The sequence below is a fragment of the Crinia signifera genome, chromosome 4, assembly GCF_055691185.1.
Source record: "Crinia signifera chromosome 4, ASM5569118v1, whole genome shotgun sequence".
Classification (NCBI taxonomy): domain Eukaryota; kingdom Metazoa; phylum Chordata; class Amphibia; order Anura; family Myobatrachidae; genus Crinia; species Crinia signifera.
This window is the reverse complement of record NC_139220.1, coordinates 70165577-70193204: the sequence shown is the minus strand read 5'-3', so window position 1 is coordinate 70193204 and position 27628 is coordinate 70165577. Positions and strand designations below refer to the sequence as shown.

Sequence of the window (27628 nt, the reverse complement as noted above, 5' to 3'; positions counted from 1 at the left end):
CTAGGAAATTGCTCCTAAAAAAGTTTTTGGGGAGAAAAACAGAAATTGTTAGTACAGAACCAGATCCAGATAGGGAGGATTGGAACCAACAAGAAAAAGAAGCCTTAAAGGAATTAGAAGAGAAATCAATGGAAATGTCTCCCAAGAAATTAAAGAAGAAGTGAAAATTTCAACCTACATATACCACAAATTTGTCCACAGGATTTATCAGAAACTACTATCAAGAGATTTTGATACTTTAATGAAGAAACCAAAGTTGCTATAGACGTCTGGAAGCAGAGCCGGCCCTAGCCAATTTGATGCCCATGGCAAGATTTTTGTTGGTGCCCCTAGCAAATAATCCCACCACTAAGCTTAATGTTTAGACACCAAAAATAACAAGCTGGTTTGTAGAAAAAAACTCACAATATTGTTTTTTTAAGCCAAAAGTTTGCACTGAGGTAACCGGGTGACTTTGCTAAGTGACACAAGAGTGTGGCACAACCCCTGGACTGATAAAGCATACATGGGGCACCCCTGTATTTATACAGCGCACATGGCAGCACCCCTGGAATAATACAGCACACAAAGCAGCACCCCTGGGCTGATATGGCACACTAAGCAGCACGTTTACTTTGAGGGAAAAGGGGAGGGGGGGTTGGACCAGTGCACAGGTTTTAATATACGTGAATAAATATGAAGGTTGAGTCTATAAGTCCACAATAAATTGACAGTATGAGAGAACAGGGGTTCCCTTACAGATCAAAGGAGTGGAGGTGCACCCTAGAGAGTAAAATGTATGTAGAAAGGAGAAGGAGGAACGACTCTCTCTTTTTTGGGGCACTCTTTGGCTGTGATTACATACAGTAATCGATTGAAAACATTTATTGGAATGTTTTACAGGTCAAAGGTATACTGGGAGTGGGATGTCTGGATACAAGCTCTAGGGGGATACTGATGGTGTTAGCAGCTCCTTAGTTGGATCCCTTCTGTGAGGGCAAAAGTCCTTAAATAGAGCTGTATAGACATTGGGAATGCTAGTCACACATAAAGAGATGAGATGGCATGATCCATTCCTGGGTATATTGTAAAGGTTTAAAAATGTTATTAATTCTCAATAAAATAAGTGCTAGACATACGTTTTCAGGCGTTAACTTAACACACAAACATAGAAAACATGTATTAATTCACACTTAGATATCTGTGCCCACCGGGCACTGTGTCCTCTTGTGTTACCTCTGCAGAGGTTAGTTTATGTAGGTATAGAGAGTGAGGCCTAATAGGCTTGCCCTCTGGCACGTATGAAAGACCCTCTGTTACTCGGGTGACCCTGCTTGCGAGGAAGGGGGTCAAGTGGTGTGCTCTTCTGACCTAAGCGTATTGCATCAGATAAACTGATTATTCAGGCTTTGTCATGCAGTGCACACCTAGTTCCTGAATTTTATACAGAAACTGCATCATAGGTACTGATTCCAGAAACACATTGGATCGTATCGTGTATCTATGTCCAAGCTTATACAGTTACAAGTCCGAATACTTCAGAGTAGAGCATCAAATAACATGGTAACACTGAAATCAGACTCTAAATTCGTGCTATTTTGTAACAGGCAGGGTTCATACTTCAAACATGATCATACAATGTATATAGTTTAGAAATGCGTGCTATTTTGTAACAAGCAGAATTAACACTTCCACCATGATCATACAATCTGTACAATTAGTTTCAATTCCCTGACAGGAAATGTGCCAGTAATTACTGGCCATCTTAACTATACAAGAGGATACTCCATACAGGCTTAGTACAGCCTTACTATTGGTATTCCCTAGGAAGGATGATTATATTATTTATTGAATCAAGTATTTTACACAGTGTCGTGCAAATAGATTTTAACTCTAGTTGCCTGACCAGTGTGAGAGAAAAGAGCGTATCAATAAATTGATCAATGGTTCCTTTCCTAATTTTGGTTATGTGATTCCACAATAGTTATACGTTTATACTGGTAACTATAACACTTCAGTCAGGCAGGCAGGTGGCCTGTCACGAGGAATAGGTTAATCAACTGCACAAATGCATATTCCCGTGATAGTTCGCTGGGTGTCACAAAAATGTGTGTGTGGATTTTTGCACACAGTTTGTTTAAGAATACAGGTAGCTGTATTAACTGCCTCTTTCTCCCGCAATGTGACAGGGGCCGGGAAAAACACCTGGGAAAGAAGGGAGGGAGGGGAAGGAGGGTTAGGGTTATTTAGGGACAAGAAAAAAGCTGGAGAGAGAATGGGAGAGAGAGATAAAGTAGCTGAAAAGTCTGGGTTGGAGGCCTGAGTGTGCCCTATAGGCGTTTGTGATCCCAACCGACTTTATATACCCGTGACAAGGTGGGAGAGTCTGGTTGGAAGACGGAAAGTCCCCTTTCCCTTCTGGCAGACTGCCTACTCCAAATGTCAGCTGCCACTTGGTAATAGTGGGCTTTTATGGGTATTGTGGGGATAGACCCTACCTTGTAGGGGATCAGGTAAAGGTGAGAGATGAAAGCCCTCTGTGAAAAGCGTCTGCTGCCCTGCTTCATATACCTGTTGCTCCGGGCGGAATAAATGTATATAAATGGGAGAGGTCACCCTTCTCCTCTAATACTTTCAACGTGCTGGTTGCCATCAACTATTTGATGGACCTTATAGGTATGGAGGGTGAGCGGGCTTTGTTATGCACAGGAAGGGAGTATGTAAACAGAGCAATGAAGTAGGGATGCTGCTGTCTGGGCAAATTTCCAGGTTCCCCTGATTAGACTAAGTCCAGTGCAGGGTCAATTTGATCCTGCCAGTAGCATATGCTTGTCTCAAAGATTGAGCCATGCACGTGTAAGTACACACGGCCGGTACAGTGAAACTGCGAATGGCTCATTAAATCGCTGTAAGCACATGAATATATATTTAATTTAAAAAAATATATATATTTTTTTTTTTTACACAGCAGCCAGCAGGGGGCGCCGGAGCCGAGCCGCTCATTACATATTCATATATTGACTGCACCCGATCGTTACGATCGGGTATAGTGAATATAGGTCCCCTGCTGGCACCCCCGGGGGGCAGCCTGTGCTGCCTGGCACCCGGGGAGCCCACCTAACCCCCACAAACGTTCTGGGCTAGGCAGAGAGACTTCCATCTCTCTGCCTGCCACCGTCCTCAGGCTCCCTGCGGCATACGCCGCAGGAGCTCATATTCGCCAGTCAGGGGCAGCGAGCCCCTGACACGTTGGTTACCGGAGCCCGCCGGCTCCGGAACGTGGCGAATGTGCAGCGAATCCTAAAAAGGATTCGCTGCACCTCGCAGGTATTCTCATTGAATACCGCCCATTGTATGATCATGTTTGAAGTATGAACCCTGCCTGTTACAAAATAGCACGAATTTAGAGTCTGATTTCAGTGTTACCATGTTATTTGATGCTCTACTCTGAAGTATCCGGACTTCTAACTGTATAAGCTTGGACATAGATACACGATACGATCCAATGTGTTTCTGGAATCAGTACCTATGATGCAGTTTCTGTAAAAATTCAGGAACTAGGTGTGCACTGCATGACAAAGCCTGAATAATCAGTTTATCTGATGCAATATGCTTAGGTCAGAAGAGCACACCACTTGACCCACTTCCTCGCAAGCAGGGTCACCCGAGTAACAGAGGGTCTTTCATACGTGCCAGAGGGCAAGCCTAATCGGCCTCACTGTTCTCCTCACTCGGACAGCAGAGCAGAGGTCAGTGACAGGACTCACTCAGTGTGCAGTCAGAGCATACATGCTGCAGTTACCTGAACTGATCTAGTATTCTGCCTCACACATGGCTACCAGTCCACAGTAAAAAGTGAGTTTCTGACCATGAAAATGATATAAAAAGGAAGCACTGTATTCACTTATTGAGCCTTTAAACTATTATATATATAGCAAGTAGGAGGAGGAGTTTGCAGGTGCACACTAAATATATATGCTAGACCTTTTAATATCTTGCTATATTGCATTTGAGGTTATTAGCATAGTAATGGCCATTAGTATCGGCTTGTCCACCGCGTCCAGGTTACCTCATTAGGACAAGTCCCTAACACTACTCTGGGACAGGTCCAGGGCACAGGGCCCCCCAGGCCAGCCCAGCAGAACCACCCCATGGCATCACATTAGTGTAAAATTAAAGTGATAGTAAAAGGGATAGGGGAAATTATATGTGATAGGACTTACCAAGGTAAGAAGTAATAATAAATGTGAAGGGTGCTACATATATATTAAACAAACTAAAGGGGTGATTGAAAGTATACGATATGATGCCATGGAGCAGCCCAGCAACAGCAACCCAAAGAGCCCTGAGCCCCAAACACGGTCCCACAGACTAACACTCAGCATATATGTATAGTAGGACTTACCCTCATAGTGCCAAGCTGAGGTGTGCAGTCTTGAATGTTGGGACTCCAACCTAATTAAAATCAATTTGGGACAGGTGGGTGGGGTGCAAGTTTAGGAGGAAGGCGTCTCTAGTTCCTTCCAGTGTGTATGAATACACAATATATAGTACATAGGGGGAGGGGCCCTAAACTGCACACCCTGGACATATGAGGTGCTACCTGCTGAGACTTGTAGTGCAGCAAGCAGGAGGAGGAGTTTGCAGGTGCACACTTAATATATATGCTAGACCTTTTAATATCTTGCTATATTGCATTTGAGGTTATTAGCATAGTAATGGCCATTAGTATCGGCTTGTCCACCGCGTCCAGGTTACCTGGACGCGGTGGACAAGCCGATACTAATGGCCATTACTATGCTAATAACCTCAAATGCAATATAGCAAGATATTAAAAGGTCTAGCATATATATTTAGTGTGCACCTGCAAACTCCTCCTCCTGCTTGCTGCACTACAAGTCTCAGCAGGTAGCACCTCATATGTCCAGGGTGTGCAGTTTAGGGCCCCTCCCCCTATGTACTATATAATGTGTATTCATACACACTGGAAGGAACTAGAGACGCCTTCCTCCTAAACTTGCACCCCACCCACCTGTCCCAAATTGATTTTAATTAGGTTGGAGTCCCAACATTCAAGACTGCACACCTCAGCTTGGCACTATGAGGGTAAGTCCTACTATACATATATGCTGAGTGTTAGTCTGTGGGACCGTGTTTGGGGCTCAGGGCTCTTTGGGCTGCTGTTGCTGGGCTGCTCCATGGCATCATATCGTATACTTTCAATCACCCCTATAGTTTGTTTAATATATATGTAGCACCCTTCACATTTATTATTACTTCTTACCTTGGTAAGTCCTATCACATATAATTTCCCCTATCCCTTTTACTATCACTTTAATTTTACACTAATGTGATGCCATGGGGTGGTTCTGCTGGGCTGGCCTGAGGGCCCTGTGCCCTGGACCTGTCCCAGAGTAGTGTTAGGGACTTGTCCTAATGAGGTAACCTGGACGCGGTGGACAAGCCGATACTAATGGCCATTACTATGCTAATAACCTCAAATGCAATATAGCAAGATATTAAAAGGTCTAGCATATATATTTAGTGTGCACCTGCAAACTCCTCCTCCTGCTTGCTGCACTACAAGTCTCAGCAGGTAGCACCTCATATGTCCAGGGTGTGCAGTTTAGGGCCCCTCCCCCTATGTATTATATATATATATTTGCTGCTGCCCAGTCATTGTCTCTCTCCGCCCCCTTGTTCGCTCTCTCTCTCTGCCCCTGTTCTCTCTCTCTTGTTCACTCTCTCTCTGCCCCTGGCCTTTCTCTCTCTCTCTCTCTCTCTCTCTCTCTCTCTCTCTCTCTCTCTCTTCTCTCTCTCTCTCTCTCTCTCTCTCTCTCTCTCTCTCTCTCTCTCTCTCTCTCTCTCTCTCTCTCTCTCTCTCTCTCTCTTTCTCTCTCTTTCTCTCTCTTTCTCTCTCTCTCTCTTTTTCTCTCTCTCTCTTTCTCTCTCTCTCTCTCTTTTTCTCTCTCTCTCTCTTTTTCTCTCTCTCTCTCTTTTTCTCTCTCTCTCTCTTTTTCTCTCTCTCTCTCTTTCTCTCTATTAAATGCACAGCAGTTTATGGCACTGGGTGGATACTGTAGGTCAGGGGCGTAACTAGTCCTTTATGGGCCCCATAGCAAAATATGGAAAGGGCCCCCACCAGTGCCAGGACAGACACATACTACATTACACAATGTGCACGCACCCACTGTCACACACACAGCACACACACGCTGTCACACACACAGCACACACACACACACACATCACCCACACACACAGCACGAACACACTGTTACACACACATCACCCACACACACAGCATGCACACACTGTTACACATAGAAGTTACTTACTGTCACTCACTGACTGCACCCACTGCCCCATATACACAATTCACTCACTGCCCTTCCGGGCGTTGTATCCAGACATCTCCTCCAGACAACCACTGGGTGGACGGGGCCTCTGAGTGCAGCTCCGCTGTGCAGCTTCCATTGGCTGTCACATCGGCAGAGCCATCACTGATGCTGAATATTGCAGCCGAGTCCCAGCCGTTTGAAGTGCGGAGCGACGCAGCCGGGGAGGGGTGTCAGTATGCCCCGCCCCTCTTCCAGCGCTGCTTCCGGATCCAGCGCAGCCGCACACTTGCACAGGACTGTCTCAAAGCCGGCATGAAACATTTAAGAGGGTGCAGGGGATGACCTGCTGGACCCGGGCCCCCCCTAAGATGCCGGTCTGGCGGGCCCCATAGCAGTTGCATCCCCTGCACCCTCTGTAGTTACGCCACTGCTGTAGGTGCTCTACCTGCTCTGCTGCCATCCTCTATTGCGATCGGCTTCCACTGCGCCTGTCAGACTGAACTACAGGCATCGTCACTGGCACATACCTCCCAACTGTCCCGCTTATCGCGGGAATGTCCCGGTATTTTGTGGCATTCCCACGTCCCTCCCGCCGCCGGCAGTGTCCCGCGGCGGGGGGGCGGCAGTTGGGAGTCCCACCCTGTAGTCCGTGAATAGATGCTGTGCGCATGCGCACAGCGTCTTTTCTTGCAGGCAGAGGGGCTCATAGAGCTGCTGGGCATGCCCCACAGCGGCGAAAAATGGGAGCATGGCCTCGCGATTATAGGCCACGCCCCCCCAAAAATCGCTGCACCGAAGGGGCTCTACTTTGCGCTGTGTGCCTAAGGAGCTGTAGCTGGTGCAATACGTATAAGTGGCACTACTGTGTGATGTAATGGACACTAATATGTGGTGTAATGTTAATTGGTACTATTATGTGGCCATGCCCCTTCCCCATGAACCCCCTACCTACATTTTTGAAGTGCCTTCGGCGCGCACTGTTTCATGTGTGTGGTGAGGCACAAATTCCTTTTCTGCTACAGGGCACAAAATTGTCTAGTTATAGCAATGCTGCTACTGGGCACATTATGTGTATAAGAGGCACTTTTACTATGGACATTATACACCTTTTTTTTTTCAGCGTGTGCCACGCTGACTCTTTATAGCGTATAGGAGGGCGCAAATGTAAAGTTTGCAGGAGGGCGCTGAACACCCTAGCACCGGCCCTGTGTATAATGGAGCAATTCTATTGTATACTGCTGTGGAACTATGAGTCTCAGCAAGCCTGCACCATATGCAGGGACTTGTAGAACCACAATTCCCAGCATGTGCGGCAATAAAGGGCCTGCTGGGACTTGTAGTTCCACAGTAGTACAAATAGTTAAATAAATACACACACACTGACAGTAAAATTTTATTACACGCGGAGCCCATTCATCCAATACTCACCTATGTTGCCACGAAGCATCGGTCCCCTTGTCCAGTAGTATCCACTGGGGTACCTGTGGATAGAAAACATACTCACAAGTCTTCTTCAGTGCTTCTGCGGGAGCCCTGCATCGCTCTAACCACGCTCCAGTCTTCTGCTTACATCTGGGGCTCCACCCCCCGACCGGGACTTAGGCCCGCCCACCAGCCAATCATGGTCCGGCATGGGGGTTTTCCCGGACCATGATTGGCTGGTGGGGGGCCTAAGCCCCGGTGAGTATTGGATGAATGGGCTCCGTGTGTAATAAAGTTTTACTGTCAGTGTGTGTGTGTATTTATTTAACTATTTGTACTACTGTGGGACTGCAAGTCCCAGCGGGCCCTTTATTGCCCCACATGCTGGGACTTGTGGTTCTCCAAGTCCCTGCATGTTGTGCTGGCTTGCTGGGACTCATAGTTCCACAGCAGCATACAATAGTTTCTATATCTTTTTAACACAATAATCAGCTCGATGCCCACCACCCAGGGGCATCAAGGACAGCCCCGGGCTTCAGCATGGGCAGGTAAGCCTTCTTTGGGGGGTCCCCACTCCCCCAGGACCCCTGCCCATGTTGACCGGTCAGAGGGATAAATGCTTTGGCCGGGGAGGGGGGGGGGGGGGGGGCGACTTAAAAAGTTTCCCCCCGGCTGTGGCATTACCCTGCTGGCTGGTTGGGCCCGGTGCTGGTTCTTGAACTACGGGGAACCCCTACTCATTTTGTCCCCCGTATTTTGGGAACCAGGACTGTCCCTTGAGCCTGGTGCTGGTTTTAGAAAATCCAGGGAACCCCAACTTGTTTGTCCCTGTGATTTTATGAAACCAGGACCGGCTCTTTGAGCCCGGGGCTGGTTATGCTCAAGAGGGGGGACCCCACGCCGCTTTTTTTTTCTTCACTTTTTTGTTTTACCTTTTTTTTTTTACACCAGAACCATGCACAGATCGCAATGATCTGTGCATGTTTCTGACAAATTCGCCAGTCAGAACCTGGTATATTTTTTGGCGATTTTTGCACATTTTTTGGGGGCGATTTCCAAATTCGAATTCCCCATTCCCCATTGCGAATTGTATGTTTTTCAATGGGAAAACATCTGGATGCAAATTGAGAAATCGCCACTTCAGAATGTGCGAATTAACGGCAAAAAGTGCAGTTTTTGCCGCAATTCGCATCTCATTAAGTTGGTGATTTCTGAAAAACGTGCAATTTTGGCCATTTTTGCGTGAAAAATCGCCAAAAACAGAAAATCACTCCCTATTAAATGTCACCCTACCTATCTTTCTTATGTCCACCCACATTGTGTACTTCCAACACAGCTATGTTGATGTGGATAATGGTTCCTGAGGGCCTGGATTACACCTCCTGTGCATTAATGTCCCAAAAACTGATTATCAGTAATGGAAGCACGTTTTGTGTGCATATTGCATATGTTTGTGGGAGTTGTACATGTGATGTGTTTATGTGTGGAATAACCGATAAATCTTGTCTGCATTGGGTATATTTCAACAAGTCATTATTTGTAAGATATTGAAATTAACAAGACACATGTTTTTGTTTTCAACACTTTACTGATTATGCACCATGGAAAATGACAAATTATATGACAGAAATACTGTGGTTTTTATTTTTTGGCACGCTTTAGGCCCCTTACTATTCCTATTGCCATCCTCAGTAGTTTTGTGTTGGTTAGACCACCGTGGTGGGAATTTATTGAGGTGGACTGTGGGGTAGCTGTACTTGCTTGGGAAGCACTAGTGTCTCTCACCGCAAGGATATTTTTCTCTCCCTGAACCTGGCCTGGCTTGCCATATGCTGACATAACCCCTCCACATGTCACCATCCTGCTTTCAAACTGGAGCCACTCCACACGGCTTTGGGATAAAATTTGATTCATTGTCCTGATCTCCTTATTCAATTGTGCCACAGTCCTGAAGATCCGAAAGTTCTGCTTGGCCAGCTCCTTCATGTTGCCAGCCTGTTCATTCAGTGCTGCCTCACATCTGGTCTGATGTGCTGACCAGTTCCTGAGGAAGCCGGACAGTAAACATCCGGGGAAACGCGTTGAGCCACCTGGAAGAAAGACCATCTCCCATCTGGTACAAGTGATGTCCCTTCTCCCACAGACGTCTACACTCTCCTAATTTCATTTGGATTACAAATCGTGTTATGGGATTCAAGCCAATTCCTAAGTATCCAGCCTAAATGAGAAGACGCCAAATAGGGAGAAATTGCCCGTATCCCCAACCAGGGAACCACTACATGGGACTTGATCATCACTCCCCCTCTGGTGCTCACAGCCCTTACACCAGACAACAGCAGATGGTAATATAACTATAATATCATTACACAAGAATTCCACAATTCATTAAGCAAAAGCATCCTGTGTAGGGATGCCAATCCCGGGGCATTTTTTCAATCCCGGGATTCGGGATTGAAAAATGCTCAATCCCGGGATCCCGGGATTGGCTTCCCTAATAATAAAAAACACCCTGGCCGCCCGCATATTTGCTTACATTTGTGGAGCCAGGTTGTTGAGCGGGCGGCCGGTAGCCTGGTCCCTGGTGCAGCCGGGAGCTGGGTTGCTGAATGGGCGGGTAGAAAGTCTCATAAGGCGGGGTGGCAGGGAGCGCTGGGTGGGGGGGCGGGTGGCAGGGAGCGCTGGGTGGGGGGGCGGGTGGCAGGGAGCGCTGGGTGGGCGGGCAGGTGGCAGGGAGAGCTGGGTGGCCGTGAGCGCTGGTTGCCCATGAGCGCTGGGTGGGCGGGTGGCCGGCCGTGAGCGCTGGGTGGGCGGGCGGGTGGCCGGCCGTGAGCGCTGGGTGGGCGGGCGGGTGACCGGCTGTGAGCGCTGGGTGGGCGGGTGGCCGGCCGTGAGCGCTGTGTGGGCAGGCGGGCAGGTGTCCGGCCGTGAGCGCTGGGCGGGCGGGTGGCCGGGAGCGCTGGGTGGGTAGGCGATTTGGTGGCTAAGGCGGATATGCGGCTGTGCCCTGCGCAGCGTGACCTCGTCACGCTGCGCACTGCGGGGTATGGGAGAAGCCGGGCAGCGTCTGAGTGCTCAGACGCTGCCCGGCATTGAACTGCGCATGCGCAGTTTAATCCCGAAATCCCGGGATTGGAAATTCCAATCCCGGGATTGAAATCCTGGCGTTTTTGGGGCCAAATCCCGGGATCCCGCCGATCCCGGGATTGGACACCCTAATCATGTGCTCATTTCATTTAATGTGTTTTTTATCATTTTTTTGATTGTTTTTATATGTATAAAATAAATTGTTAAAATTTTTTGAGATACCGTCTGGTCTTTCTAATTGTTCAGCCAGCGCTGGCACATTTCTTTCTCTTTTTACCACAAAACCTTTGGGCTTGACAACCCAGTGCCAGCAGCTGTTGATAGCGCACCACCCATCTAGGTTTTCAGTTGGTGAAGAAGTCTGCAGCAGCAGAACCTTCAGTGTGTCCTTGGATGAATGTCAGCTGTGGGCTCTGTGGAATTTGTGGCTGGGGAGGTGACGGTGTGTGTGGCCTTGAAAACGGTGTAGAACACCGCTGGTGAGATCTGATGCCTGTGTCTCCTGCCTCTGGAATCTCCACACCTAAAATGTGAAATGCAAAGATGATTATCAGTAAAACAATTTGCAATTACAATGGTAAAGAAGATGCTATCTGATTGCACATTTGTAACATGCCATTTATATTGTATAAAAGTGACGTCAGGGATGTCAACTACACATACTTATTCCTGTATATTTTATTTCATTGTGGACAAATATTTGCTATTAACCATTTGTGAAAACAAATATTCCGATATTGCATTGCATCCTGCCAAAAACATCATAATGTTTTTGTGGCTGATGTCAGTATGGGCAATGCACTTACATGTAACACTATTCTAAACTCCACTATGGGATTATGTTGTAATGTGCACAAATTAAAGGCATGTTGTGGGACTTCCGGTTTCGGCTGCTAGATGAGCAGCAGCTAAGGGAGACAGCTCCGCTCTCACCACCGCCCTTCACACCGATTTCACGGCTATCCAGCCTCCAAGCCACGACGAACTGACCTCCCTCCGATCAAGTACCTGCCCCGCTGCATGGACAAGTACTTCTCTGCTATGCCCGGCTCCGAATCCCGCTCCCAGCGAGACAAACAGAAACGGGACCGCATATCCAAGATGGCGCCGATGGACACAGGCAGCGTGTCGCTGCCGGCGTCCGCCACCTGCAGCCCTTTATGCTTCTGAGGACGACTTGCCGGATGGCTCAAAGGTACACTCTGCCCAGGGCTCCCCCATCACACACAATACTACCGCCCAAGAGATCCCTGACCCACTGACCCCTGTACTGTATGGGGATTTGGTAGCCGCAGTGAGGGCGGCTATTAGCTCTTTACTTAAGGCGCAAACTGAAGATATAAACAGGCAAATTGCCCAGCTCCAACAGAGGATGGTGTCAACAGAACAAAGGGTGGGGGAGACCTTTGGGGAGGTATGTGAGTTGAAACAGGTCACAGCAGATCATACTAAATACATACACCAGCTACAAAACAATGTCCAGGACCTCGAAAATAGGTCCAGAAGAAATAACCTTCGAATAATAGGAGTACAGTACCAGAGTCTGTTAAAGGCCAGGACCTTTATGATTTTATCAAGCTCACCCTCCCTAAGTTGCTCAATATTCAAAATAGATGTGATGATCTCGTCATTGAAAGGGCACACAGACTAGGCCCACAGAGGTCTCAGGAGGGCGCCAGACCACGGGCAGTGATTTTAAAGGCAGTAAATGATCTACATAAAGAGCTATTCTGGACAGCTTCCTGCAGAATGAGAGATATATCTTGGGAAGGTCACAAGATCCTCATATATCAGGATTATTCCACTGAACTAACCAAAGCCAGGAAAGACTTTTCCCCAATATGTTCAGCCCTGATACGAGATGGACAGAAATTTGCCCTACTCTGTCCTGCACGCCTTCGAATTTTTGAGGGCTCTTCCTACAAAGATTTTCTAAATGTGCATGATGAAGGAATCTAACATGTCTACCCGAGATTCCCAACACATGTCGGATTGTGACTGATCTTTGTTATTTCATATACCTCTAACAATTCTTTATATCACCACAAGAGGGACCCCCTTTACAACGAACAATCTGACTGAAAGGGATAATGGTTGTATGTTTATTACTGCAGTTCAAACATTTATGACACCTCAGAATATTCTTTCATCCACATTTACAGACTGGAGTACCTCTCAGACTTCCTTTTTTCTCCTTTGATGGACCCCCCTATGCTCACTCAAATGAGCTGCTATATCATCTTACATATGTGATTTTTCTTCATAATCTTCAGTATTTTTATTTTGATAAAAAATTTTATTTTTCATTGTGGTTGTGAGTGAGGGATAACTACACAATCCTGCTTATTGTTTTGTTTTAGTTGTTCTCTCTCAGGTTCCAGATGTATATCATGCAGATGCTATATTTACTGTGTTCAATACTCGAAAGCGAATTGTCAAGCATAATGTTCGCCGTGAAACATTAAAATAAGTGTATAATAGAATGATAGGGTGGCTAACCTTAGGAGCTAGCCCTCCCATATACTGAGTTTAACACTATGTGCAGTATTCAATGCACATTTACGAAATGTGCAGCGAATCCTGTTTAGGATTCACTGCACATTCGCAGGGTTCTGGAGGGCTGGGGCATTCGCTGCCAGCCCTCCATGTCACCCTATTCAACTTGTCAGGGGCAGCGAGCCCCTGGCGGCGAATCCGCAGGGAGCTGGAGGACGGTGGCAGACAGGGAGATGGAAGTCTCCCTGCCTGCGCCTGACACTGAGGAGGGCTGCCAGGACACTGGCAGAGCCCCCCCAGAGCTGGCAGGGGGCTGGGATCATCAGCTGCTGCACTCTGGTCCCGATCGTGCATATGTAATGATCGGGACCAGAGTGCAGTGAATAAATGAATATTAATGAGCTGCTCTCGGTTCCCGGCCCCCTGCTGGCCAAAGTGTATAAAAAAAATGTTACATTTTTTTTAATTAAAATTAAATATATATTAATGTGCTTTAAGCACATGATTACAAATAGCATGCCCCTTCTTAGAAAAAAAATCAGATTTTTTTTTACACCAAACTTCCCCCTCAAAACCCTTTATTTCAAAAGATCACTTTCCTGTTCACCTAAAAAATATGCCAAATGCAAAACAGCGAATCATGGCAAAAATCAGGGAGAAAGCAATTCACCATCCTAGCATTGAATACACTCTGGGCAAATTCCACTAAAAAACCCATTGAAAATCACCGACGAATCACAATCGGCGAATCGCCAGACATTCGCTCTTCATTTGCAGCGAATTGTGTCCATTGAATAGGACGAATTGATTTTTCTGTGAGAAAATTTGCCGTAACCCCGGCGAATTGCCTGATTCGCTGTAAAATGTGGCGAATCAGAGGCATTGAATACTGGCCTATGTTTAAATTGTTCACTGAGATACCTCAGAAGTCCGGTATATCAGCACAAATTATATTCTCCCGCCCCCCCTCTGTCCCCTCTGACTTTCCTTATCCGATTCCTACTGTGTTTAATGCTACTGTTAAGGTGGAGACTAGATCTATAGATACTGCTAAAACATCCATGTGTCTAGTTTTTCTTTGTAGGGATGTGACTGTCGCTGGTGCTCATCTTACACTGCCCAACAGTGAAGATGTCCCAGAAACTGGGTAGTTGGAATATTGGGGGAATTAACTCCGCCCAAAAACATAAGAATGTTTTAATTTACCTAAAAAAACTAAAACTAGATGTGGCTCTAATACAGGAGACAGACCTAACAGAGACTGAAACTTCTGAACTAGGTACTATGGGATAGAAATTGATAGCTGCTGCACCCTATAACTCCAAGGCCAGAGGTTTGGCTATTTTAGCTAGAGCGCAGCTTCCTCTCATGGTGACCAATGTGGTAGCAGACCCAGAGGGGCATTACTTACTTTGTCATATCTCTATTGAAACTCAATCCTTTGCATGTATGACAGTGTAAGCACCCAATGTATACTCCAAGCCATTTCTGTTAAAAATAATTTCACTGCTCACTCCACATATGCACTTACCAATCATACTAGGAGATCTAAACTTAATTGCATTACCAAGTCTAGATAGACAAATCCCTAATAAAAAGAGACATAAACTGCCCAAATTCGGCATTCAGGCAATGGCCGAAAGTGTGCAACTAATTGACTTGTGAAGGGTACTAAACCCCTCCGAAAAAGATTTTACTTGTCTATCTGCCTCCACTGGCCAGATATTGATTACATTTTCTTGTCACACTCCCTTCTCCCAAAAATAGAGGAGGTAATGATAGAGCCAATCACGTTATCAGACCACGCTGTGGTTTAAACTCAAGCTGTCACAGGATAGCTCATCGTATATTTCTTGGCGCTGCCCCTTCTCCCTGGCCACATCCCCGAAACTTAAAGAGAAAATATTGAAGGCATGGGATGCATACCATATGGACAACTGTGCCACTCTGTAATCCAATCCGATTATATATTGGCAAGCTTCTAAAGCTACAATAAGGGGAGAAATGATCTCCTTTTCTACGTCTCAAAAACGTAAACTTACACAAGAATAAGTAGACTCTCAAAGGGCCCTTACAGACTCCTTCCAAAATTGTAAAACTAAACCCTCACCTGAATCGAAATTACAATACAATATAGCCACAAACAAACATGAAGCATTGCTCGCACAAATGGAAGCGTGGTATTCTTTTAGGAAGGACTCCAGCTTCCACAAATTCTGGAATAAATCTCGGAAATTACTTACCAACCTTCTGCAAGGTCAGAGATCCCCTTCCACTATCCACCCCCTTAAAAGGTCTGATTCCATTCTGACTACTAATAACGCTAAGATAGCACAAGAACTACCTGCATTTTATGAGAAACTATATGACCAGCCCATGTCAAATAATGATCAGAAGACAACTTTTTGGAATAATATTCCCCTCCCCCAAATACAACCTGAAGTAGGTGCTAAGCTTATATCGGATATAACACAGAAAGAAGTATACAATGCCATCTCTACCCTGAAACCAAATAAAGCCCCGGGTTCCGATGGTTACACATCAGAATATTACAAACTGTTGCAACATAATATTGTACCATGTCTAGTCTAGTCACAGTGTTCAATGCAATTCTCAAAGCCCCCTCAATTCCTGCATGTTTTAATATGGCCAATATCAGGGTGCTTCCCAAACCGGGAAGAGATCTATCGGATCTGGCATCGTATAGGCCTATATTGCTATTAAATATAGACTACAAAATGTTAACTAAAATATTGGCCGAACATCTTAAGGTAGTGGTCCCTAGTATAGTACATGAAGACCAAACAGGATTTGTAATGGGGAGACAGTCAGTAATGAATATCAGAAGGGTTATATCAGTGCGCCGAACTCAACTACAGCCATTTTATCACTGGATGCAGAAAAGGCCTTCGACATGGTGCACTGGGACCACTTATTCCACACGCTGCGAAACTTTGGTTTTCCGCCACTTTTTATACGATGGTTAAAAACATTATATACGGGGGCCTCGTCTAGATTTCTATGTAACGGCAATATTTCCAACCCTTTTTACATACTTAGAGGCACGAGACCATGTCCCCTCTTCTTTTTGCCTTAGCACTTGAACCCCTGGCAGTGACTTTGCGTGAATCCCCACTATATCAGGGAATTAACATAAGGAGTGTGGACATGAGAGTTGCCCTGTTTGTAGACGACATGCTGCTTTTTCTGTCACACCCGGCACATTCTCTGCCCATAGCAATAAGAATTATACAGCATTTTGGCAGCTTTTCTGGCTACAAAGTTAACGTAAGAAAATCAGAGCTACTGCTTCTCAGGGGACAAAAAAACATTTTTGATTCAGACCCAGATTTATGCATAATAAAGATGCAACCATCACACATAAAATATCTAGGAGTTCAAATTCCTCGCACCCCAGAGATGATATATAAGCTTAATTTTACCCCAGCAATAACTAAAGCGAAGCAGTCCATGGAAACGTGGCAAGTTCTTCCTCTGTCGTTGTTGGGCAGAGTTGAAGTGGTTAAAACAATTATACTACCAAGGATGCTTTACTTATTACAATTACTCCCTCTGAAACTCACTAAACAAGACACTAAAATGTTAACACAATTATGTACTAAATTTATATGGAAATCTGGTGATCATAGGCAATGTAAGTTTGTTATATAATATTTTTGTCTTATAGTTAGGTTTATTGAATTTGTCTACGATTTTGTATAGATTTTGCATTTGTATATATATATATACACTTGAATTAGGATGTTTAGCAATACAATATGGTTTGTATAATTTGGTCAAAGAGCGCCCTTCCCAGCAGCCTGTTTCCTCCTCCTGCTAGTACAATCCTCTAGCTGTGTAATATTGAAGAACAAACAAGGGGTGTGGATGGGGGATCACAGGCGCTTGGTCTGATGTGCAGAAATATTTTTGTGAAAAAATATTTTTGTGTTCCAAATAAAGGTTGAAAACATATATCTTTTATTTGTAACAAATCTAAAAAGTCCTGAACACACAAAACAAGATTTAAAAATGTCCAAAATCTCAAGAGAGATTTGTATCCTATGCAAAAAAAAGGAAACTGTTTCTTTAAGGATACGTTTAAGACTTGTAACACAATCCTGATACAAAGTGCCGTTTTATAGGGGTTTTTTGTTGCACTGCAAAAATATAAAGAGACAACGGGGTGGGGAAAGAGAGTGTGGAAAGTTCGTACAATTATGTACTAAATTTATATGGAAATCTGGTGATCATAGGCAATGTAAGTTCGTTATATAATATTTTTGTCTTATAGTTAGGTTTATTGAATTTGTCTACGATTTTGTATAGATTTTGCATTTGTATATATATATATACACTTGAATTAGGATGTTGTTTGGCACTCTGGACAAGACAACTGAAACCGAGGTGCCTTCCGCGGGTTTATTTATATCTGTAGACCCCCATATGTATCCTTGGTAGGGAAACCATGAAAAAAGAGACGGCACTCAAACGGGTTTTTAATGGTGCTTTTGTATTGTGGTAATCATAAAAACTTTATGTAATCCATTTGACGACGTTTCAAGACCTATGCGGTCTTTTCATCAGGTCGTACATCAAACCATAATAGCATATGTGCTGTGCAAAATCAATGAACAAACAGTTTCTTGTTATGTTGAGACATTAAATAGACATTCTCACAGTGTACAGGAGCGATGCCATGCCTCTGAGACTTCCGGGAGTTACCTCTATGACGTCCTTACAGACAGGGCATCACGCTGCAGTGTACAAAAAAACATTATTAGTGAAACAAAGTTGTGCTACTTCAAATAAACGTAAACCTAGTGAATAGTGTATAAAACTGTACACTTTCTTTCGGTGAAACAAATATACAGTAAAAAAACAATAAGATGTTAAAGACTAACAGCGGAATATTGGCAATATCCATATCCTTGAAAAAGCTGCCCCTAGAGGCAGTGAAACGCGTTGGAAGCTGCTCCCTCTCACAGCCCCTCACTGCCATTGGTACTTTGTATGCACCAGGATCCAACCAGCCGTCTCCAATCCCTATTGTTGGAAACTTATTTGTCCGGGACACTGTCACCTTGTTTTCCACATCCATCGTGATTCCTATCCAGGAGGAAAATCCATCTACCTCCTCCCTTCAAACGGAGAAAACAGCTTGCTACAGCAGTCCTATATGGATACAAATCTCCAAAGGGATACACAGTGGTAACTATACCTTCATCTATTTGTGTACTATCGAATCCAGTGGAAAACCCCTAACACTCCCAGTCCAAAAGGACTTCATCGTTCCATTCGGGACTGTACTTAGACGGCATAAATAGGAGCGGATCCTATTCACCTTTATTCCCATTACATCGGCACTTATTGAGGGCCTTGAGAGGTTTTATTTCCCCCATATTATATGGTACCATTTTATTGTTCTAATGTATATATGAATTATGTTTATTATATTTGCTATTAAATGTTTTTCATTTTGAATATTTCTCATTGGTAAGCGCTACTTTATTTCTCCAGAATATTGGCAATATCCCAGATAATTATACTTATACTCTAACGGAGAAAAGGAACATGAGTAGAAATCTCGAAATTTTCCAACTACAAAATCACAGACTACACATACATGCACATTTCGGACTACAAATACACATATCTGCCTGCAAGTACACATATCGGACTACACATACACCTATCACAGTACTATCACAATAGAGCATCCATACTCACCAGCATGACGGGGATTGGAATCAATCACCCCAGGGGGACTGAGGACATCTTTTGGCGCCATAATCCACATGCTGTGCTCATAGGACTTCCAGTCTACAGGTCGCGCACAATGGTGCCCAAAGCATTGACAGCTTCCACAGCCTCGTGCCATATTGCTGCCTTCCGTCTTGCAGAGACTGGCTTTAAAAATAGCTGCATCCTGTAGTTCAGGATAGTGCACACAAGTGCACAGCTCTCCTGTGTGGTAAACATGGGTATCTTCTTCTATTTACCACGCTTAGAGGTAGCAGCAGTCTCACCACCATCATCATCATCATCCTCCTCTCTACCCTCCGCAGGCACATATTCATCCACCTCCGACTCTCCCATCACTTCACCCACCTCCTCAACCTCACCCATCTCCTCATGACTTCCACCACTGTCAGCCATCAAAAATAAGGACAAACAACACTGAACACACTCCAACTCCTTCCCTCACACACACAAACACACACACAAACAAGCACTCACAAATATAGACTTAGGGACACAAATGAAAAAACAAAACTATAAAAGGTACACACTTCAAAATGAACAGGACAAACAGTAAGACTAGACAAGTTACACAACAATACTCAGTCAGATATCACTTATTACCTACGCCTCTCCTTACAACAGCACTCTCCACACCAACACTCTCCTCCAGACTCCAAACTACACCCACAAGGAGTTTGGGTGCGCAGACCACTTATATATGCTTGTAAGAACCCTCCCAAGTTACAAAACACACCACCAATCAATAATCTACTTTCATTAACCTAATCAGGCATGTGACATTATTTACGAAAAACCGTGTTTCATTTACGATTTTTCGTATTTGTTTAGTCACAAATGTAGAGATGTGCTACGAATGTCGTAATATTATATACGCCACGTGGAAAAGTTACGATAATGCAAAATACGTCACGAAAACACGACATCCCTTACGCAAAAAACAAGCGTACACCTAGGACACAATACGACATAGAAAAATACGAAATCCACAAATACGCCACATTAGTAAATTATCCTCCGGAACACGAATTTTACTACGACTTCACCATGCGTAGTCAGTCGTAGCCATTCGTAGTGAGAAATATGCATACGACTTTTTGTATTCGTGGTGTTAGTAAATGTCCCCCTTTGACTGTGAACCTGGCCATTGTCGACCTAATGCTTTTGTCAACCTTCCAACCATGTCAACCTTAGTCATGTCAACCTATTTCAGTTGTCGACCTTCAGTAGTCGACCCAATGCATGTCAACCTAAATAGGTCGACCTAGTGACCGTATCCAAGCTCTCTCTATTTTACGGCTTTTCTAGACGTCATTGTTTCTGTACTGTGTTATGTTAATTCTATATTTTAAGCCCCTAGGAGTAAATATACTAAGATGGGAGTTCTTGAAAGATGGGATGTTGTACATAGCAACCGATCAGTTACAGTATATCTATTGTCTTCTAGAAGGTGCTAAATAAATAAGAAGTAAAATCTGATTGGTTGCTATCGGCAACATCCAATCTTCAATAGAACTCCCTTCTTAGTAAATTTACACCCTTGAGCGCTGTTGTAGATAGAGTGCTATATAAATATGATGGTGGTGATTATATATATATAAATTAAAATTATACTTCTCAGAATCAATTATATCTGCAAATTTTATGTCTGTGTTACCTGAAATATGACCACCACATTTTAAGCAAATAAATTGAAAGTTTTCATTACAATAATGCATGCTTAATAGAAATCTCTCTAGTAATTTTCATGACACCAACAAACATGGATACAGCACCCTCTTGTGGTTGATTGATGAAACAGCATGCTATTTTCTGATAAACTGCCATTGTGGTTTGATTGCACATGTGATAAGGTATATTATGGTAGCATTGTTTTATGTTGGTATCCTGATGATGGCAAAAAAGGTAGCCAAAACTTCACAAAAAGTACAGGTGTCTGTGTTCCTTATCCAAGATGGTGGATTGGCAGTCATTTAACCATTGGCTTTTGTAAGGTGGCCATACATCAGATAGATATTGTACCCAATCATACAATCTCAATTGATTGTAAGATGGATTGTATGCAGATTGTGTGCACATCTTGTGTACACAATCATACAATCATGCAGCAGATGGATTGTATGACTGATTGTATGATGGATTGTGAGTAGATTGTGTGTCCAAAAACCACCAAGGACTTCTGGGGATTTCAAGGGAAATTGTACACAATCATGAGCGCAATCAATCTTAAGATCGATCTTTCTGATGTATGGCCAGCTTTAGCCTAGTCTTATAGGGATACTATATCACAGCAATGGTTTTGAAAATTATATGAGTGTGTGTGTGTATCATTTTTCACATATTTTAACCTGCTATTGTTGTGTGTGAAAATTATGGAGAATGTTGTTTTTAATTTGTACTAAATGTTATTCATTGTTTTTCCCCTGTTCCCCTGTTTATTCTGGCTGCTGACTCCACTGTCTATCCCACATTCTGATGCAGATCACAATTTTCATTGTTCACATCAGCTCACCAGATGTGTGATAGAGTGGTGTTTTGGCCTGTTAAAATATAGGTTCAGGGGTGAAATGTAATAGGATGAGAGATTCAGAAAGTGAGAGATTTGGGGAGAAATCTCCAGTTTTTTTAAAGCGGCAATCATTTACACTGCAAAATCAATCTGGTTTTGCAGTGTAAATGATTGCCCCTTTAAAAAAACTGGAGATTTCTTCCCAAATCTCTCACTTTCTGAATCTCTCATCCTATTACATTTCACCCCAGGTGTCTTGACAAGTCTGGTGGGCTGTTGTTGTATCGGCCTGAAAACATGTCGAAAATTGTGATGTGCTGCTGTTTTCTCCATAACTCTGTGTGGAACAGCTACCACTTATTGAGGATGGAGAGGAAAGTCAGCCTACATCGGAAGTAGTAAGATTTGGGGATAGATAGAGTTCAGAAATGGGAATAGAGGTAAGTCAACAACTCATACAGGGTACCTTCAGTGGTGAGTACACCAACCTTAATGGCTAACATTTCTAATGTTGTGTTCATTACCAGATGGTAATGATCGAGAAACATTCATATACTCCTTTACAAGCATATGGGGTGCAACTTACTAAAATGGGAGTTGTATTTCACATGGAATGTTGCTATGGGTAACCAATCAGAATATACTTCTTATTTATTTAGCACCCTCTGGAAGATATTAGACAGGATCTGATTGTTTGCAAAAAGCAACATCCCATGTGAAATACAACTCCTATCTTTGTAAATTTCCCCCTCTAGCCAAACTTTCAAGCGTTCCCTGAAAACTCAACTCTTCAGGCAAGCTTATCATATTCAGGAACCCCCACACAACCTCCAGTAGCATTTATATCTAATTGCACCCCATCAGGACTGTCTTGTAATTTGATGGGACAGACATGCTCTGGAATTCTATCATTCTGTATCCCTCCTATTATCCCTATAGATTGTAAGCTTGTGAGCAAGGCCCTCCTACCTCTATGTAGGTTTGTATCTACCCAGTTTGTTTAATCACTTTTGTTTCCAATTGTAAAGCGCAACGGAATATGCTGCACTCTATAAGAAACTGTAAATACATAATAAATAAATAAATAGTAAGGGCTACCTTTTAAGAATGCAGTTGTATGAACATCACACCCATCTCAAATATTATAGTAAAGTTGTCATTGCTTGTTCATAGCAGCATCCCTACTGACCGATAAATGTAAATTTACTTAAAATGTGTATATAAGCACTATATTATGCTTTTGTGACATATAAACAAACCCGGATGAGTGTGTAAGTTTCATACACTTCTGCAGTAGGAATGGTCCATTTTTTGTGCTAACAACATTTCACTAGTAATGCTGTTTCATGTACTTAGTACATCAGGGGCTGGCTTGCTGGCAACTCTTAGCCTGGGGGGCAAATCCAGAGCAATGGCCCATAAGTAACAGCGCATCGTTAAATGAAGTTTTTTTTTTTATAAATATGTATTAATAAAAAAAGTTTAGGCCTGGAGTTGATAATACATAGATACTTGATTGAGCTCGGCTGTCACTCGCTCAAGCAAGTTTCACTGACTATGATACAGCCGCCTATGCATGGCAGCATGGCCTTATAAGTTTGCTTTGTAGCTAATTTTGGACCTGCAGAGCTTCCGTAGCTGCCAGGGAGTTAGGGTTAGACATTAGAGGAGAGGGTTGGGGGGTAGTGGGAAAAGGTAAGATCCCTTACAGGGCCCCTGTCAGGAATATCTATAATAGGATAACGGATCTGTCTTTTGACTGCCGGCAAACTGACCGCTGGGTGCACAGCAGGCCCTGCAGTGCTTCCCCCTCTCTACACTGAACTTGTACTACTGGCAGCGGCTTGCGTGCATCAGCAGCACTACCTGAGGTCAGAAGTCACATAACAGAGGCTTCCTCCATCCTCCGCCCGCCGGCTCTTCCCCCACGCCACTTCATGCGGCATCAGTCAGCCCCTCTCATATTTACCCGGTCCCTGGAAATGTCCTCATGCAGGAGGACGGCGGCAATTTTCTTGAAGTTGGGGCGGTATACTGAAAGCCGCGGCCGGTGCCGCCTACAGGAGGAGGAGGTAAAAAATAAGCTGGACCACCGGGCGGCCCGCAGCAGTACTTGATAGAGCGGCCTGGGGGGCACATGGCACCCTGCCCCCCGGCCCAGCCTGCCCCTGAAGTACATATAGTTGTTATTCCATTATCAGCATATATTAGTAATTATGAATATATTTGGACACAACGCCCAAAAAAATATTAAAAACCATGGTGTTATGACTAATGGTGGCCTTGCAAATACCAACTGATACCAGTGTACATGCTAGTTAAAATTGGAATTGTCGTAGCAAATCCACTACAGTTACAGTTACGGTATATGTTAACCTTGTTAATGTGCATAAAAAACCTTGGTGAACTGTATGTAGGGATGCAAATGGTGTTTTTCTTTTGGGTAAATTTACCCCACCTTCATTAATGTATTCATTACGTTTTTTATTCCATTTATTTCTAACATAATTTCTTCATCTTAGCCTAAAACCACCTTCCATCTGTCCACCTTTGTATGCTGTGTCTGCTACATATGGTATGGCCATCACATTTGGCCATGATTACAAGTGGATCATGCAGTGGTGTTTTCTGGCCAGCAAGGCTGCCTGCACAAGCTTTTACTGTTTTGAAGGTAAGTTTGTGTTAAGTATTGTATTGCGTTGCTTGTGACCATTATTAACAAGTAATGGGTTTACTTCTATATTTTGTTAGATCAAAAACTGCTTCAAAACACTGTTATGAACACAGCAAAACAGTTTACTGCGACCTGATGGAAGCTTTTGGTTGGATGGCACAACATTTTTTGTGTGGACCTTACAACAGTTGTTGTTATTTTTTGTTGGGCATATTGATGTATGTTTTTTTCTACAATATATACCTTATAATATATATTTATTTACAAAACAAATGTCACATTGTTAATGTTTTGAACGATAAGGTTTGCTAATTTATTTGAAACAATTTGAATTGTGAAACATTTACTTCAAGAACCATCCAATCCACCCACAAAAACCACCACCCCCCAAATCCACCCACCCAAAAAGAAATAAACAAAAAATTCACAATCCTAACATCCCCTTTTAGTAAAAAATAGCAATTATTCAGAATAATTCGGAGAGCGCACTCTATTGTTCACACAGTGGTATCTTTATTAAAAAGCAATTAATTACACTATAACATTAAAAATATATAAAACCAATATAGGTACTTTAGCTCAATTAAATCACACAACTGGTATCATACTCTGATTATCACGATATAAATTGATAAATGTTCATGGGAATTAAATTTCATGCAGGTGAACTTAATGTCCAATAATGCTCTTACGCACTCTCGTTGGTAGATGGAATGTCCATGAAACAAAAGGAGAGCCAATTTTAGATTTATGGTGTGCAGTAAAGGTCACTAAATTATTGGGGAATGAATTGAATATTAAATGTCCATGATATACACTGAGTCCTTGTAACCTTTGATACTGGTGAATCCGGTGGACTTTAAGCCATGCAGCTGGGGTGGTAAGTGATGGTGCTTTAAATGATGATGCTTTAAAGAAACTCAACCGGCGTGCAGTAGTTGGAATTAACCCACCACCGGGAGTGTGAACAAAGAGGAGATGACAGTGCGGCTGGAGGTGTACAGGTCAGTCGCTTCTATCGGCGTAGCACTGTAGTACAGGCGCCGACGCCGGGAGTGACTTCTCCCCAGCCACAAACACTCACTTGTTTAGCTTCCAATACCCTGCTGCTGCTCTCGGCGTCCTGAAGTTGGGTTAACACAGAGGGATCGCCGCAGGTCTCCCTCTGGTTTAGAGGAGCCGGCTCCATGGGTATCAACTTATGAATTGGAAATCAGAGATGTAGCAGGAGATTGTCGAATTGGGAAAGATGTATTCCAGTCTTTATGCGTTTCTGTGTCATAGGGATCTGACAGTTTCGTCAGAAGATATATCTTCCATATCTTCTGAGGAAACTGTCAAGGTTTGGCCTTGAAAAAGCTGCAAGCGAAGCGCGCTCCGGCTAGCGGCATGCTCACTCACTCGCCACATTAGGAATGTATGTTGATCTGTATTTTTCCCGACAGGAGTGTTGATAAGATGGTGAGCTTTCACACTGTATGATTGCACTAGTCTTCCTACTGACCTATGTAGAGTATACATGGTTCTGGGGACGCCACGATACATATTATTACACCCGGCCACGTGCGGGGTCTCTACGTCTGTAATCAGCTCCTATACTTGCTTTATTTCAGCAGATACTCTTGAGCACTCTGTTAACCTGTACATATAAGTGGACAAGCCTGCTACACTATTTATATGGCTTACCCGCATATATTTGCATATAACCAGCATTACCACTGATTATAGCCGGGTCAACGCCGTTTATATCAAAACTACCCAATAGCAGGCTCCACTAATTGACCAGCATGGGAACTAGCATATAGCTAACTGCTGATCTTTGCGGATAGCAGTGCCCTTATGCACAATATTCCCAGGCTCTGATTTACATTCTGCCACTTATACAACACCTACTGGTCGACACAGGTGTATCACTCACTGGTCGACATTGGTGTTGACCGTTTTCAACAGTGCCTTATAAAAGGGCCTCCCCAGACAGAGGACTAAAGTGTAATATAACTTTCCAATGTATTAAACTCCTACTGTCTCTTGCTACTCTACACATTGTATCAACTGCCCACAAGGTGAAGCATCATATTAAAGTGCATAGATACTGTTACATAGTGTAATCCACAGTAGGACAACGATCTAACCAACTTACTTATGAGCACCATTACACACAGTGCTTTTCCAACTGTATACGAATATGTACAGTAAGAAGGTCTCTGCCTAGACACAAGGCTACAGTGTAAATTTAGGCTGAATATCACTGTTGCCCTTTTGAAGGGATAACAAGGGTAATTAACCCTATCCTTCTAATTATCTATATGATCTTGACCGTGTAAGACCTTGAAAGGGCAAAACACATCTGCACTAATATATAGAACTATTGCACACTGCTAATATTCACCTCTCTGCTTGGCAGCAATATCCATTAATCCATTATTGGAATCTTCTTGCCTATCTATTTATTTATGTTTACAGGGTACATACAATCCCTTGTACCCATACAGGAAGACCATACACAGTGCTTGCACCCCTGATTGGCAAAACAACCCCGTCTAGACACCTCTACATGAGATATCAGAATTGATTTAATATATTAAGTGTCAACAGGGACCACCTGTCGACAGAATAGACATATACGTATTACTAACGAATTGTGCTGAGTGAGTGAGCTGCCGTTTTTTAACACACCACATTCATGTTGTTTTTGTTTTGTGTGTTTTTATATTTCGCTCTTTTTATACAAAGTCAATAAAAGTTAACTTTTATTTGTCAAAGTCCACTTAGGTGCACCACGCCGTGACATACTTCTCTCTTCTTCTGGTTTCATATATCTTGTTTATGCCCAGTGGTAGCACACCTCCTGTATATGGAAATTAAAGGAACATACCTAGTTTTCAATATTACTTAAGGGGGTCCATCCCAATTTCCTCAACCATAATGAGGGTTCTGTGCGAATAACAAAACCCCTTTCTGTGTCTACAGTGTGGCAGATAAACATGATGCTGCTGGAAGAAAATAAATTGTGCTGTTATTGGGAATGCATCTCCTTAAAGTATATAGTACAATGACATGGCACAGTGACATATGCACAACACCATTGGTCCTTCAGTACAAGTGCTCAATAATACTCAGCAGCATGTATAGCATCAGAGTCAATTACCCCAGGGGAATCAATTAGTTCAGGTGGTATGAGGGCTGCCACCATCCATAGAAAGTGAATTTCACCTCTGAAAGGACTCTCACAGCAAGTCTCTTAGAGCAGGATGTATTAAAATACATCCAGCTGGACTAAGGTAAGCTAGAGGGAGGTGGAGGGGGGGTCGGCGGGTTTGCGGCGGAGGCGTCGGTCGGCGAAAAGAAGCCCATAGGCTT

At 43.7% G+C, this 27628-nt stretch overlaps 1 protein-coding gene across 2 annotated transcripts in view; it reads left to right on the top strand.

Annotated features, from left to right (window-relative positions):
• LOC146072340 (uncharacterized) overlaps positions 1-24470 on the top strand; it is a 35559-nt gene extending 11089 nt beyond the window's left edge. For both annotated transcript variants that reach the window (XR_014473072.1, XM_083179625.1), the window contains exons 3-4: positions 24117-24265; positions 24346-24470. Coding sequence is in view for 1 of the 2 variants with exons in the window: in XM_083179625.1 (XP_083035751.1) it covers positions 24117-24265; positions 24346-24404 (208 nt within the window). In the remaining variant the exon portion in view is untranslated. The remainder of the gene's footprint in view (positions 1-24116; positions 24266-24345) is intronic.
• Positions 24471-27628: the final 3158 nt, after the last annotated feature.